At 41.1% G+C, this 17,426-nt stretch overlaps 1 protein-coding gene across 1 annotated transcript; it reads left to right on the plus strand.

Annotated features, from left to right (window-relative positions):
* Window positions 1-722: 722 nt before the first annotated feature.
* Window positions 723-3,243, plus strand: LOC114286258 (9-cis-epoxycarotenoid dioxygenase NCED2, chloroplastic). The gene is made up of 2 exons (XM_028229388.2): window positions 723-2,978; window positions 3,009-3,243. The coding sequence occupies exon 1, from the start codon at window positions 1,145-1,147 to the stop codon at window positions 2,963-2,965; it is 1,821 nt and encodes a 606-aa protein (XP_028085189.2). The 5' UTR covers window positions 723-1,144; the 3' UTR covers window positions 2,966-2,978; window positions 3,009-3,243.
* The last annotated feature ends 14,183 nt before the right edge of the window (window positions 3,244-17,426 follow it).

A 17,426-nucleotide genomic window follows, 5' to 3' on the forward strand; every position in this document is an offset into this window, starting at 1 on the left:
TCTCAACACATATGATTATTATCCCTCATAATAACACTTTAATGCGTTAAGAACAAACATAAATTTTTTTTTTGAAATAGTCTAACACATATGATTATTATCAAAATATTAAACTTTAATATAATATAATAAAAAAAAGACATTTAATTCCTTAAAAAGTCTAACACATATGATTATTATCAAAATATTAAACTTTAATATAATATAAAAAAGAAAAAAAAGAAGACATTTAAAAAAAAAGACGTTTAAAAATCGCAATTCACATATATACATAATTGTAAATACAATCCGTACATAACACGAGTGATATGCTAGTAAAATAATATATAAAAGGTTAAAATAATGATAGGATTTAAATAAATATATTTACCAATTACAATCATCTTGAAATAATTCTTAAATCTTTTAAGAATATTGTTATTTAAATCTATAAATTATATTTATTTTTCAAATCAATGATGTGGTAATAAAAAAGTATATTTAAGACAATATTTTCTTTCGTATCATTTTTAATTATTAATCAATAATCTTACTAATAATATATATTATTAAGTTGAGAGAATAAATATAAAAAATAAATTTATATATTATTTTGCATCTTTTAATATTATTTTTTTCCTTCGTCTCTCTGTTCCTTTTTCTACCTCTCGTTCTTTCTGTCCAACTATGTTCTCTTCCTGCACGTTTTCTCCCTCTACTTCCCAGCATAATACCTTGTAAATTACCAATTTCTTATTCGATTATCATGAATAATAAAGGACAATAAACAGTAAAATTACAAGAAAAAATAAAGGGGGTTTTAGAGTGATCGTGTTTTACAGTCTTTCTTATATGTTTTGATCTCAAGTGTCCCTCTCTATTATTCTTGACCTCAAGTGCCCTTCCCACAAATCCACCACATGGTCTTCTCTTACATGTCTGAGGTGGACCTCCAACACATTACTCCTCTTTCAATCCACCCCCTCTCTTATTTATACCCCTTTCCCTCTCCCCTCTCTCTCCCCAAACCCTCATCCGCACTCCCCCTCCTCTCTCTTCTTCTCTTTCTCTCTCTACAAAAACAACCCAAGAAAACAAGACATTCTCTCTCTCTCTCTCTCTCTCTCTCTCTCAGCACACTCTCCAAAACCCAGCTCCTAAAACCATGGCTTCTTCTACCACAATAGCAGCACATTCCAGTACATGGGCCAATGCCCAAATCCCAGAATCCCTCTCATGCACTTCTTTATTTCATTTGGGCTTCCCATCAAAGTCCAACACCATGAAGAAGCCCACTAGAGGATTCAAAATTTACTGTGCTGTACACTCACCTTCAGTGCTTCATTTCCCAAAACAACCATACCAAACACCAAAAATTTTAAGAAAGGACTCAAGTCATCACCACCACACTCACACTCCCAAAACAGCCCAACCACCACCACACTGGAACTTACTACAAAGAGCTGCAGCCACGGCCTTGGACATGGCGGAGGGTGCGTTGCTCGCACGCGAGCGCTGCCACCCGCTTCCCAAGACCGCGGACCCGCAGGTCCAAATCGCCGGAAACTTCGCTCCGGTGACCGAACAATCAGTCCAGCACTCACTTCCGGTCACCGGAAAAATCCCCGATTGCATTCGCGGCGTTTACGTCCGGAACGGCGCTAACCCGCTGTTCGAGCCTGTGGCCGGACACCACTTATTCGACGGCGACGGCATGGTTCATGCAGTCACAATCAATGCCAATTCATCAGTTAGCTACGCTTGCCGGTTCACGGAGACTCACCGGCTTGTTCAGGAGAGAGAATTAGGCCGACCGGTCTTCCCCAAAGCCATCGGCGAGCTCCACGGGCACTCGGGTATTGCCCGGCTGGCTCTCTTCTATGCCCGAGGACTTTTGGGTCTTGTAGACCATAACCACGGCATCGGAGTTGCCAACGCCGGGTTAATCTACTTTAATCGGCGATTACTTGCCATGTCAGAGGATGATCTTCCTTACCAAGTCCGTGTCACACCCTCTGGTGACCTCGAGACGATCGGCCGATACGACTTCGACGATCAGCTCGGGTCTACCATGATAGCCCACCCGAAGCTCGACCCGGAGACCCGAGAACTGTTTTCTCTGAGCTACGACATCGTTCAGAAGCCGTATCTCAAGTACTTTAAGTTCTCTTGTGATGGAACCAAGTCACCGGACATTGAAATTCCCTTGGATGTGCCTACTATGATGCATGACTTTGCTATTACAGAGAACTATGTGGTAATACCGGACCAACAAGTGGTGTTCAAGCTCCAAGAAATGATCAGAGGTGGCTCACCGGTGATCTACGACAAGAACAAGATGTCGCGGTTCGGAATTCTATCAAAAAATGCTGAAAACGCATCGGATATTATCTGGGTCGAATCGCCCGATACGTTCTGCTTCCATTTGTGGAACGCTTGGGAGGAGCCGGAGTCCGATGAAGTCGTGGTTATCGGTTCATGCATGACTCCGCCGGACTCCATTTTCAATGAATGCGATCAGAATTTGAAGAGTGTTTTATCGGAAATTCGGCTAAACTTGAAGACCGGCGAGTCGACTCGCAGGCCCATAATTCAAGAGCAAGTGAACTTGGAAGCTGGGATGGTGAACAGGAACAAGCTCGGAAGAAAGACCCAGTATGCTTTTCTAGCCATTGCTGAGCCGTGGCCTAAGGTGTCTGGGTTCGCCAAAGTCGACCTCTCAACTGGACAAGTTGAGAAATTCTTATACGGCGATAGAAGATATGGTGGTGAGCCGTATTTCGTTCCGAGAGATCCCAATTCCGATAGAGAAGATGATGGGTATGTTCTCGCATTCGTTCACGATGAAAAGACATCGAAATCGGAGCTGCAGATCATAAATGCCATGAATTTAGAGTTAGAGGCTTGTGTTAAGCTTCCTTCAAGGGTACCATATGGTTTTCATGGGACTTTTATAAGCTCAGAAGACTTGGCAAAGCAAGTGTAGTGTGGTTGTTATGGTTACAAGTTATAGATAGATGTAGATGAAGATGTGAAGATTATATATAGAGACAGGAGTGCCCGGACTCCTATGAGCTTTTAACCCTAACAACCATTGTGTTTTGATGGTTTATAGGTTATTGAGGAAACCAAGCTTGTAGCTTTTTGGATGTGTAGGTAGCCACTACGTAGGGTAGTAACCAAGCTCAGCTGGTTTCTGTTTGGTTTCGGATTCATTTACTACCGTGTTTTTTGTTCCTCTTATTTGTCATCTTGTTGGTAAAATTAAGGATCGTCTGTCTCCTTCTGTAGATAATATATATATATATATTTACAATTATTTATAAATATATATATATATATATATTTTTAATGGACAAAACATAATATATTATTAATGAATAATATAGTACAAATAGTATAACGAAATTATATTAATAAGGATGCACATTCCAACAACAACGCTATATCCATCAAGGAAAAAATATACTAAAGCTTCGTTTGGGAAGCAAGATTCGAGTTTTTTTTGATTATTTTAATCACAAAAAATAAAATAAGTTTTTTAGTTAAATAAGACAAAATATCACATTTAACCCATAATCATTATATTCTTTCTCTCACAAAAAAATTAAAAAGTCAAAAGTCCTTCCTCAACCAGACTTTTTAACCTCAAGTTAAAACAGTTCAAAAAATTAAAAAACCAAAAAACTAACCCATTTTCCAAATAAAGTCTAAAACACAGATCAAACTAAACAAAAGATGAGAAGACAACACTACTAAACAACCCTTACAAAGATAAGGCGAATCTCAAAAAAAAAAAAAAAAAAAAACTACATAATCCATATAACACATAGGGCTTGATGCATAGCCCTTGAGATCTTAGGTTCTATTTTTTTTTTTTTTTAAATAAGTTATTTGCACAATACCACACATAGTTGGTAACATAAATTTTTTAGACTTCGGCATAACGTACTAAATGTCAGGAGTGTGAATTCAAATTTCTGTCTATGTACGAGTTCGCGACTTACCGCTATATGATTGAGTGGTTTTACTATGTAATATCAGCTAAGGATGACTTCTAGGACGCACTACAACTGTTGGCTACATATTTTGTAAAAGCCAGTTACAGTTCGACACGTGGCATAGTAAGGGTAATAAAGGAAGGTTATTCAAGCCTTTAATCCTGATCGTACACGTGACAATAAACATTGGTCCTCACATGATCCGAGTAACACTAGATCAAATAAACGGGATGCAAGATGACGTGTCTTCAAACGGTTACTCATATTCAAATCTAAGTACAAGAGGGAAGCTCAACTGCCAGTAATGGCGTAATGGAGCTACTTGTAAGGAAGCATGACCAGCGATCATGGAGGAGCAGTTCGACAGTTCGAAGTGCAGTTCGAAGGTCATCACTGACGAGTATAAATAGCAGGGTAGCCCCAGAAAGAGGGACGGACTCAGATCATACAAACCAGTCATTTACTTCATATATTTTCTTTCCAGTCATCTACATTTCCAGTCCTTAAATACCTGTTCTTTAAATACCTGCACTTTAAATACTCGCACTGCACTTCGATTCATAGGAGTAGCTTCAAGTAGATTCAAGTAGATTGCTGTTGTAAACCTCTCCGAGGCTGAGTTCGGACCATTGTAAGTGTTCATTTTTATGAAATACTTCAATTGTTCTTCATATTACTGTTATTTCTCTTAATTTCTCCTAAGTCAAGCCACCAGTAAAAGTCCTCTTCATTGAGGCTGAAAAGAACTAAAACACAATCGTCTGATAATTGGTTGGCAATTATAATTTCTGTAAGGACTGATTGATCCTTGCTGGCACGCTCACATTCACAAAAATACCCTTCGAAAAGCCAAAAAGCCAACATATATTTTTGGCACGCCCGGTGGGACTTAATTAAAAATGGCTAGAAGAAGACGACAAGGAGAAAATAAACGCTTCGAAGAAGGCGTGGAAGGAGAGGTAGAAATACCAAATCCAGAGGATAATGTGGTAACACATCCTGTGGAAACTCCTATATTGTCAGAACCCATGGTCGAGCAGACCAGTACTTCTGGACAAGAACCATATGTTCATATTATTGGACAAAACCAAGGAATTGGACCGTCCACTATGCCAACAAATCCATGGGATGGTTTAGTGAATGCCATGGGACAACAACTAATGAACACAATGGAAAGGTGGGCAACATCCTTTTTGGATCGAATGAATAACCACCAACCAACAAACACAAGACAAACGGAGGAAGTTGTAAATGTCCCCCAACAAAGATTGGCTAGAGAAAAACAGCCTATGCAAGTTAATGGACATACTAATGGTCAAACTAGTACCCAAAACTTTGAAAGACCATCACCTCAGTCTTGGTATGAACCCATTTCAAGGCCTATAGCAGGCCAAAATACCTCAGTACTTAATAATGAAGCCACACAAGTTGGTGGATCTGGCCAAGTACAAGAAACTGGTGTAAGAATGGTTACAAATCCTATGTTCGAAGCCATACCTGGCACAAGAGGGTACACCAATCCCTTATTCGAATTTACACCCGGGGGGTTGGAGGGTTTTCCTACAAATGGTAGAGACACGACACCTGTCCCAGCACCTGTTGCAGGTCCTTTCGCAGGTCATGCTCAAAGGGGTTACCCATACCCTCAACAGCAACCTGCACCGCAAGGACAACCAGCCCCAAATTTACCACCTTATGGACCAAGAGGACCACAAGCACAAGTTTATCCACCAAATCCTGTGTTTGCTCCTCCAGTAGTGGTTCAGCAGGCACAAAATATGGTCCCTAGAGACCAGATTGTTGATATTGTTAGGGAGATATGTGGACCAATGGCTCGGGGGGTCCAGACTCCTATATACAGAAAACCATACCCAGAATGGGTAGATAGGGTACATGAATACCCAAGGGGATTCAGGATACCAGATTTTACCCTTTTTTATGGGACTGGAAATCAATCAACGATAGAACATATTGCTAGATTTGCTGCTCAATGCGGTGAATTCACTAACCATGATTATATGAAACTGAGATTATTTCCAAATTCCCTAACGGGAGGAGCATTTGTATGGTACATCAACCTTACACCTGGCTCCATTCAAAATTGGCAACAAATGGAAGAGGCATTTCATGCCCAATTCTTCCAATCAGAACCAGAAGTATCTATGGCAGATTTGGCTAGGTTGAGTCAAAGGCCTGAAGAAAAGGCTACTCAGTTTATTGCCATATTTAAAAGGGCTCGAAATAAATGTAGAGTCATCCTGCCAGAGCCAGAATTCGTCAGATTGGCTCAAAATGGTTTAGAATTCAGGCTTCGAAAGAAGTTTGATTCAACTGAATTCAGAGATTTGGTCGAACTGACCTATAAGGTGTCTCGATATGAAACATTATTAGAAGAGGAACAAGATCGAAATAATGCATCATATAAGACATATTATAGAGATCCTAATTATGAAATAGATGCAGCAGAGATTGTAGGAAAAGAACCTGTAATCTGTGAAGCATTAATTCGTAAGGATACAACTATAGACCAGCAGTTTAAAAAGAAAGACTTTCACAGAAAATACTCTTTCGATTTAACAAAAGCAGATGACATCTTTGATCATTTGCTCGCGGCTAATTTCCTTAAGTTGCCTAAAGGAGTAAAACTACCATCTCCGGATGAACTGAAAGGAAAAGTATACTGTAAATGGCATAATTCTTGGTCTCACTCGACTAAAAACTGCATTGTTTTTCGAGACAGGATCCAAGAACAGATTCGGAAAGGAAGTTTGAAGTTCTCAGCTAAAACAGAAAAAGCCATGGGAATTGACAGTGATCCCTTTCCAGAAGTTGGAGAGGCAGCAGCCAATGTCATTACATCAGATTTCCAGAACTTGTCCTTGACAGAATTGGAGGAAGTCAATGTGCAGATGCATGTTGCTAATCAAACCAACGTCAAGAAGAATACTAGAAGACCACCAGTTATTGAACAAGGTTCCTCACACCAGATGGAACGTTCTGATGAAGAGTCACTGGATGATGATTCTTTAGAAGCAGCAGTGATGCAGAGAATGTGCCCCAGGTGCAGACTCAGTTACAAGTGGTTGAAGGGGCTTCCAACTGATGGGAAGCAATACTACAGGGATGTTCAGAGACGTCCTAAATCAACCAATGCTTACAACAAAAGGCCGTATCCGGCTAGTGATAGGCAGAGACCACCAGTGGTTGAGCCTGTGGTAAACAGAATGCATGACAAAGGCAAGGAACTCTTGCATGAATCCAGACCACATAACTATTATAGAATGGAGAGTAGCCATTCTGAAAGAAAGCTGGAGAGGAGTTCAGTCCATGGAATCAAAGCCAGAGATTGGCTCCCTAGATCAGTTTCACGCAGGACAGAAAATGGTCACCCTTATCGAAGGTCTGAATCAGATTCAAAACATGAGGACAAAACCAAGCACTTACCTTCACGGCCAGTTTCGAAGATGGCTTCGAAGGTGGAAAAAGGCAGGTCAGCTTCTGAATCAGTAAGCTCATGGGTACCTGGGGTCCCGGATTGGTTTGTAATGCAAAACAAACCTAGGGAGGTACGTGCTTATGGAGATACTGTAAACCAAGGCAGGATGATCAAGCCTCCTATGGTGGCTCCGAACAACTGGGTACTGCTTAAACACCCAAAGACGAGGGAACCCGACATGATCCCAGTCATCTCAAGATCACAGAGGAGAAAAATTCAGCGCAGGTACACCCAGTACCAAAAGGATCTGAAGGAAGGTGGAGAAAATTCTTCATCAGTCAAAACGGAAGGGAGGAAGAACCTAAAATCAGACCATGCTCCAAAGCCAATTCCACAGAGCACAGTGGTCTGCAGCCGAGAACAGTTGGCCAAGGTTCATTCTGAACTGAAAACCAGAGAAAAGGCCAGTTTGGTAGGGTTGGAGAAAGCTCTGATGGAAACAGATAGCGAGACTGAAGAAGAGATTAGCGTGAGTCAGAAGAAAGAGGTTGTGGAGGAAGAGATGTTTGAAGCCTTCATGGCTGAGCAAACGTTTCTGACTAAAGAGCCAGTTGAGAAAGATCCTTCGAAGGGATCAGTTAGTGATGAAATACCAGAATGCATCATGCAGGATGTTTCTGAGGGAGTCAACCAAAGTAACCAAGAGGGGAAACAAGTACAGCCAGCCATCCAGTTTGGCTCGTTTCCCCCAGTATCAGTAAACATGGTACACATACTGCCACAAGAATTTCAAGCTGGAGATGAGAATCAAGAGGGGCAGGAAGCTGACCCAGTTCAGATCTCCAGTGAAGATTCACAAGCAAGTATGGTGCAAGATAACTTCGAAATGGTCATCCCGATGGAAGATGGATATGAGAGTGAAGAGGTGGTAAGCATCAATCTATCATATCCATTTGAGTACCCCTCGGATTCGATGACACAGCACGTCAGGCCCTTGTACATCAAGGCTTTCTTTGATGGGGTACAGCTGAACCGAGTCCTAGTAGACAATGGGGCAGCAGTGAACCTACTCCCGAAATCTTCTTTGAAGAAACTAGGGAAAAAGAATCCCAGGTTGATACCAACCAGCACAACCATTGCTGGTTTTGCTGGAGATAAACAAATGGCTCAGGGGATTCTACCCATTAATTTAAGTGTGGGAACCAGGGATTGTATGACAGCATTTTTCGTAATCGACAGTAATGCTAAATACAATGCTTTGCTTGGAAGGGACTGGATCCACACTAACAAGTGTGTGCCTTCTTCTTTACATCAGAAAATCATGATGGCCTTGGGCAATGGAGAGACAGAGGAGATCGACGCAGATCCTCAACCCTTCATAGCCTGTGCAGACTTTGCGGAGGCTAAATTGTATATTGAGGGAGTGACACCTCTCAGTATACTGATGAAAGATGACAATTCAGCCGAAGTGACGGCTGATGAGGAGGTGACACACCTGAAGCACTTAGTCCAAAAAAGTGCTGGTGAAGAGGTTGTCCTTAGAGATGACAATAATGCCTGGTTATAGGCAAAGAGAGGAACCACCAGAAGCCAAGTCCTTGGCTTTGATCAAGTTTTCAGCATTGGACATAAAAGCAATAGTCCAGAAAGTTCAGGAGCAAGAGAGAGAGGCCATGATAATTGGCTGCAAACAGCAGCAGCAACAGGCTAGAGTCTTGACTCTTGGTAAGTACTGTGCCTTGGACATTGAAACAAAAGTCCAAGAAATACAGGAAGAGGAAGCCTTGTGGACAGATTTTGTCTATGAGGAGGAGGGCAGAGATATTGAACTGAAGAACTTAGGGGCAGAACCAAGCTCGAAGATCACTTCAAAGGCAGCAGAAACTAGAGGGAGTTCTCATGCACAAGACCCTTTAGAAGAAGTAAATCTAGGGGAAGGTTCTGTACAACAGCCCACTTATGTAAGTGCTTGTTTGAATGCTCTGGACAGAAACCAGCTTTTGGTTGTTCTGAAGAAATACAAAGATTGCTTTGCATGGTCTTATAATGAACTACCAGGATTGGACAGGTCATTAGTGGAACATAGGCTCCCTATGAAGCCTAATTTCAGGCCATATAAGCAGAAACCAAGAAGGATGAGTCCAGAAGTAATTCAGAAGGTCAAGGAAGAGATCCTTAGACTCCTCAAGGCAGGTTTTATTAGAACAGCCAGGTATGTTGAGTGGCTATCTAATATTGTGCCTGTAGTCAAGAAGAATGGCAAAATGAGGGTATGTATCGATTTCAGAAATTTAAATCTAGCAACTCCCAAAGATGAGTACCCTATGCCTATAGTGGACTTGCTGGTAGATAGTTCAGCAGGTCACCAAGTCTTGTCAATGATGGATGGGCATTCCGGCTACAACCAAATATGCATTGCAGAGGAAGATATCCACAAGACAGCATTCAGATGTCCTGGGAATATTGGCACCTTTGAGTGGGTTAAAATGCCATTTGGTCTAAAGAATGCTGGAGCTACATACCAAAGAGCCATGAACACTATCTTTCATGATCTTATTGGAGGATATCTGGAATGTTATATTGATGATATTGTAGTTAAATCCCAATCCATGAAAGAGCACCTGTTTCACTTAGAAGCAGCTTTTGAAAGGATGAGGAAGTTCAAGTTAAAGCTCAATCCTCTTAAATGTGCTTTTGGGGTATCATCTGGAAATTTCTTGGGCTATGTTGTTCACAAGAAAGGAATACAGATTGATCAGAATAAAGCCAAAGCAATCATCGAAGCCAAACCCCCATCAAGTAAGAAAGAATTACAAAGGTTCCTTGGGCAGGTTAACTTTCTTCGAAGGTTCATTTCTAACACTGCAGGGAAAACTAAAATATTTTCTTCCTTGTTAAGGCTGAAAGATGAAGAGGAGTTTGTGTGGACAGCAGAGCATCAGATTGCTTTCGAAGGTATCAAGGCCTACTTGGCTAAACCTCCAGTGCTGATGCCACCAAAGGGGAACAAGCCCTTGAAGTTATACATAGCTGCAGCAGAGGATTCATTGGGAGCTTTCTTAGCCCAAGACAATGAAGAAGGCAAGGAGCAAGCTATTTATTACCTTAGTAGGTTTTTAAGTTCGTGTGAATGTAAATATTCAGCTGTTGAAAAGCTGTGTCTTGCTTTGTATTTTGCTGCAATAAAATTAAGATATTATCTTTTGCCTACAACTGTCTTGGTAATTGCAACCACAGATTTGGTTAAATATATGTTATCTAGACCAATGTTGAGGGGAAGAATTGGCAAATGGATACTTGCCTTATCAGAATTTCATCTAGAATATGTCCCTCAAAGGGCAGTAAAAGGGCAGGTTTTAGCCAATTTCTTGGCAGACCATCCATCTCAAACTGAGAGCCAGGAGATAATGGAACTTGGTATGACCAGTGTTGAGCCATGGCAAATGTGGTTCGATGGGTCGAAAGCAAATGGGTTAATTGGAATTGGTATTGTAATCAAGTCTCCACAGGGGACAGAAACTACCCATGGTTTTAGAGTGGATGAAGCTACCTGTTCCAATAACCAGGCTGAATATGAAGCCTTAATTGTGGGACTAGAGATTCTTATTGGATTACAAGTACATGCAGTTGACATATTTGGGGATTCTCAATTGGTGATTAACCAAGTGAAAGGAATTTTCAAGTGTCAAAGCATAAGTATCTTGCCATATTATGTTGTTGCATTACATTTGCTTTCTCAGTTTCAAATAGCAAATGTAACCCATGTTCCAAGATTCTTGAACAATAGAGCCAATGATGTGGCTCAAAAGGCTTCGAACTTCAAGAGAAGGGATAATACCCAAAGGGACATAAGCCAAACAACATATCAGAGATTAATTCAACCTTTGAATAAAAGGAATGTGATCTTGGAAGTCAATCATAATGACTTACAAGAACAAGATTGGAGGCATCCAATAATGCAGTACTTGGTTGGCCCATCTTCGAAGGCCAGTAGAAAAGTTAAATTGCAGTCTATGCAATATATGATATATGGTAATGCTCTCTACAAAAGGGGGGGAGATGGCTTATTGTTGGAATGTCTAGGCCCAAAAGAAGCATTAACAGCCATGGCTGAGGTTCATGAAGGCATCTGTGGTGCTCATCAACCTGGTGTAAAAATGAGATGGTTGCTTCGAAGGCATTCCTATTATTGGCCAACCATTCTTAAAGACTGCATAGAATATGCAAAGGGGTGTCAGGCATGTCAAAAGCATGGCACAATAAGGCACGTGCCCATAACTGACCTACATGCAGTAGTGAAGCCTTGGCCATTCAGAGGGTGGGCCATGGATATGATGGGAAAAATACACCCACCTTCTTCGAAACATCATTGTTTCATTCTAGTGGCCACTGACTACTTCACTAAATGGGTCGAAGCTAAGCCATACAAGGCTGTAGACCAAACAGAGGTTATTGGTTTTATTAAAGATTTGATCCATAGATTTGGAATCCCGCAAACCATAACAGTTGATAATGGAACTGTGTTTGATGGGAAGATGGTGAAGGCTTTTGCGGCAGAATTTGGAATTAGCCTTGTTAATTCCACACCCTATTATGCACAAGCTAATGGTCAAGCTGAGTCATCCAATAAGTCCTTGAAAAAAGGAATACAAAAGGTTGTGGATGACAATCCCAGGGATTGGCATAACCTATTGTTGGATGTTCTGTGGGCATATAGAACCTCACCGAGGTCAAGCACAGGGGTCACTCCTTATGCCTTGGTGTATGGACATGATGCAGTCTTACCAGTAGAGATTAATGTTAAATCTTTGAGAGTAAGATGTCAAGATCAATTGAATCCTGAACAATACCATCAAAGTATGTGCTTAGAATTAGAAGGCATAGATGAAGCCAGAATTTTGGCATTAAATAGCATTCTTTTCCAAAAGAAGAAAGCAGCCAAGAATTATAATAAGAAAGTCAAACACATTGGCTTTGATGAAGGTGATTTGGTATGGAAGACAATACTCCCAATTGGGATTAAAAGCCATAAGTTTGGCAAATGGTCACCTAATTGGGAAGGACCATATCAAATTCATAGGGTTCTGCCTTTTGGAGCATACCATTTAAGAAATTTGAATGGTTATGTACATCCCAAAAAGATTAATGGCAGATATCTAAAACCTTATTTTCCAACCGTTTGGGAGACACAAGGGATAGAGTAAACACCATATGCAAAAACACAAGCTTGTTCAAATTATATTCAAAATAGTGTGCTTTCATAAAGAATCAAGTACATTATGCCACAAATTGGCCCAAAAATCATTACAATGCTTTAATTGTTTTTGTACAATAGCTTTCCTATTACTAAGGGAAGGAAATAATTGAATAGCTGCAGCCATGTTTTCTTTTCGATCAGCCAGTCCTTGATTGGTGATGTGCAATTTCTTATCAGTTCGAACCAAGGCTTGGTTTATTGCAGCTAACTCCTCTTCGAGCTGAGCTTTCTTCTCCAGAAGTTGGACTCGAAAGTGGGAGGCAGAAGAGTGTTGTTCTTTCAGAGTTGATACTTCAGTATGCACCTGAGAAACAAAACTCTGGTCCTTAACCAGCTTATCATCCGCAGCTTTAGCAGCATGGCAAATGTTGAGATAAAAATCAATAGTAGCTGCAGCCTGAGATAGATGACTTGAAACACTCATGGCAGACTGCTCAGCAATGTTACAGCATTGAAGGAACCCATTCCTGATGATAGGCCTTTGTAGAGCCTCGAAGGGGATCCTCGAAAAGGAAGTCAACAGTTGCAAGCATGTGTCCAAATCTACTAAAGGTACAAAAGGCTTGTTGCTGGAGGAAGGAGAACTCTCGAAGATTTCCAAAAGGGAGTTAGCCAAGGCTAATGGCTCAGCTTCAGTAGTAGAAGTAGGAAAGGTAGAAGGTATGTCAAAAAGACTAGCTAGTCTTCCTTCAAAAATGTCTACCTCATCCCTTGACATGAAGGGCATAGAGAGTGTTGTGGTGGAAGACACAAAGGGCTGCATAGGGATGGGAGAAACAGATGGAGCATCTTTGGCAGCCTCTATGGTCTTGGCCACCAGCAAATCAAGTGAGGAAGGGCTGGAAGTAGGCATTGGTGATGAGTCATGAATTGGAAAATTATCGGCATCCCCTGAAGGAGAATCAACTGCCATGCGAGATGAAGTAGCAGTAGGAGGAAGAGTGAGGATCGAAGAAACAAACTGAGGCAGAGCAAGAGTCAAGAAAGGGAGGTATGGCTCTAAGCCAAGGAAAAGAGATGCAGGGATACTCGGCCTCGGTAAAGATGTATCGAATATAGGCTTAGGAAGTGGGAGCGTGATTTGAATGGTTTTCACGCGTTGCATCTGATCAACTTCGACTGAAATTGGGGAAGTTTCCGTTGGGAAGATTAATGCAGTGGTCGTTGCTGTAAAAAGAAGAAAATGTGAGGTAATGTCAAGTCTTAGTCTTGAAGAGTCGACAAGAAAAGAATAAAGGCATGCAGAAACTTACTTGTCCCAAGGAATTGTTGCTGCTGCCTCTCCTCAGCTCTTTCAAGAACAACTATGGCTTTGGGATATTCTTGTTCTACAACCTCATGGATGGGATCTTCAAACGAGCTGGTAGCTAAAACAGTGATCTTCCTCCTCTTTTCTATTACTTGAGCAATTGTCTCGGAATCAGAATCTTCGGTAAAATCGGAAGGAGAAACGGTAATTTTTCTTCTCCTTTTCCTTTGAGTTGGTATCATTCGCTCCTCCATTGTCTTCTCGACCTTTTTAGGTTGGGGTCCAGACTCTTCAAAAGTGAGCTTCTCCTCTTCTTCCCTAGCGGCTATCCCCTCTTGAGCCAATTGAGGTTCTCTTTTGTTTCTTTTCAAGGGAGACTCCTGTTCTTGATCGTTTTCTTCTTCCTCCATCTCTGGAAGTTCAGTTTTTTCCCTTTCTAGCTCAAGGAGTCTCTTCTTCTTTTGTTGTTGACCACCTTCATAAAAGAAGGATTAGAGATAAGATAGCAAGCATTATATGAAGAGGTTAGAGAAAAGGAGAAAGGGGTACATACTTCGAGTGACTCTGGGAGGAATTGAAGCAACAGAAGTAAACTGAGTTGTAGCAGTTACTGTAATTGGAATAGTGGAAGAAATGACAGTCTCAGCTTCTTTGGGCTTGGGCACATCCAGCACCTCCAATAGGTTTTGAGAGGAGATGGCCAAATAAACTTCCATGTTGCTCACCCACCAATTTTGATATCTCTTCAATTCAGTACCATGAGGGGAGAAAGGGGTGAACTCAAAACTGGCCAAATCATCCATAAACTTGAAGGTTGCCTCTTCTAATCTCGATTTTCGAACCTTCAAATCCCTCTTAGTAAGACTCAGATTGGTGTTGCTGCAAAGAGGTATTGGAACTCCTTGTGTGAGGCCAAATTGTCTAGCAAATTGAGCAGGACAATAAGGCTCAGCTATGCATTTATAGGCTCTGGGGTTGGTGGTCCCAATAAACAGTTCCCTAGGGATCAGTAGGGAAGCCCACATATCTTTATGAATAGGCAAAGCACAGAGCCTATCACTAAGGAAGTGATTTAACCAGGTTGGACCTATGCTAGCTTCGAAGGGACGGAAACGATGATCAGGAAGAGCAGCTGGTAGTTGATGAAAGAAGGAGAAATAAAAGGCAAAAGTAGCTGGATAAAGTGAAGCATTGGCCAGTTTTATGCCATGAGTGAGGGAGTGTAGCCCAGAAAATTTAAGACATTTGGATTGTAGTTCAGAAAAATAGGCAAAGAGCCAAAGCTGAAGAATCCAAAATGGTCCCCCTTGATTGGCATCTAGGGGTTTCTCACAAAAGAGGGAACAAACTCTATATACATGACCCAGAATGTATGGGGCTAAGGCTATTCTTTTCTGCAAAACCAAGGCTTTGGCAAGAGGAGCAAATTCGAGCATGATTCTTTGGGAGGAGGTGCAGAAAAGAAATTTGCAAAGCCAATATAATAAAAAGGAAAAGAATTCCCTATTAGTTACTGGACCCATTCTTTTGTTCTCGACTCTAACAAAATCACTGTAAGATACATTAAGAGAGGGGAGGGAGAAAGGGACTACTAAGTCAGGAAAATCTGGTGTGATGGGGGTACCAATGGGGGATACTCCTAATAGGTGGCAAATATCAAGAACAGTGGGAGCCATCATCCCACACCTAAACTGAAAGAAATTGAAAATAGGGTTCCAGAAACATAAAGCAGCGGGGATTAGAAAAGGGTCTTCTGAGATAGTTACCCTAGATAGTCGAAGAGCATCAAGAAGGCAGAGTTCTTGAAGGTCCAATGTCCTAGCAGGGACAACTCGGTCGTACCATTCTTGCCACTCTGGTCTCATTGTGGGCCAGCATCGGTGAGGACGATTGACTTTCCAGCCTTGCCAGTCGAGACCACCTTCATACAGAAGGCATTGATTCTCCAAGCGAGGATATAGGGCGGGAAGCTCGGAAGGGATCTCCTTGAAAATGGGTCCTAGCACGTACTCTCGCTGCACATGGCGACGAGGGATAAAGAAACGCCCATCGATAGCACTTTTCTCATCACCCTTGTATTTCTCACATTCAGCATCAATAAGCCGCTTCAAAGCCACAGATGAGCTTACGCGCTCTATGGTCGGAACTTTTGATGGGGAAGAAGCCATTGATAGTGAGTTTTCGGAAAATATAGAAGGGAGTAGAGAGAAATGGAAATCTAAAGGGGATTTGAATGTGTAAGCAATTCCGGGGCACAGAGTGAAAAGGTTTTAAATAACTTTTGTGTGCGGGGATACATCTCGTAAGTCATTAAGTACTAAAACGTGCGAAAACAAGGAATCTCTTTCAACATCGATAATTTCTGGAGGGAAAAGCACATTGATGCCAGCTTCGAAGCCACATTTTGGCGCTAAAATTTCAAACAAAAACGGCTTCGAAATGCAGGAGCCGACTTCGAAGCATACTGCATGCTTAAAAATGTCTGAATATTCAAAGTATTGGTCTACTTCAAAAAAATCTAAAGACCTGTTCGAAGTGATAACATTCGAAGCAAGCCCTAGGACTCTTTAAGGAAAAAAGGGCACTGTTCGGAACATCCAAAACCAGTTATTGGTTTGAGCAAGAAGGAATTGCCATAGTTTGCCCTTCGAAGCCAAAAGAGATCAGTTTCAAATTGATTGGCTATATCAACTATGACCATATATTGGTTACAGTTAATATAAAGTCATTGAAATCAAAGTACTAAAATGATATCTGCCAGAATTGTCAATTTTACTCCATGAATTGGAAGAAGACATGATTGGTTCTTTTAGTACTTCATTAAACAGTTGATTCGAAGGATGAAATTGTTCAATTCAAAGTTATGAGTTAGCTTTTAGAGATAAAAGGAAACAGAGTCAAACAGTGTTAAGTACAGAAAGACTTTGTTTATTACATTAAGTAACTCTATCTCGGTACAAATTCAAGCTCATAAAAATAAGGAATAGAATAAATAACAAGGTCATGAAATTTTGTCCAGCAATGGTCAATAAATTTCTGTTCTTTCTTTATTATTTCTTCTATTTCTTCTAAAGTCGATTGCATAAGCTGATGAGCCCTCACTTCATAATAGAGTTCTTCAGCCTTTGCTTCGAAGGCCTCTTCCCTCGATTTTTGTTCCAAGTCATCTATAACCAAACCATCCCAGTACGTAGAATCTTTATTCCTGAAGTCATCGAGCTCTTCGATGAGATTCTCTGCTTCATATTGGGCATGAATTCGGAGAGATAAAAGTTCATCCAGATTTTGGATGGTGATCTTAGAATTCTGATGCCAGTAGAGGAGCACTGGGAGTTGGTCCAAAAACAAATGGAGCTCTGCTTGAGCAAGAGGGTTGAGGACATGACCCCTAGTGAGGATATCACAAGCCCATTGAAAATTCTTAAGAGGAATATCATCCTCAAGAACATTGAAGGGCAGGTGGGAGAAAGCCGCAAGCAAAAGTTGAGCTTGCTTTCGCTCGGC

This window comes from Camellia sinensis, chromosome 9 (assembly GCF_055761805.1).
Source record: "Camellia sinensis isolate YWXY chromosome 9, ASM5576180v1, whole genome shotgun sequence".
Taxonomy (NCBI): Eukaryota; Viridiplantae; Streptophyta; class Magnoliopsida; order Ericales; family Theaceae; genus Camellia; species Camellia sinensis.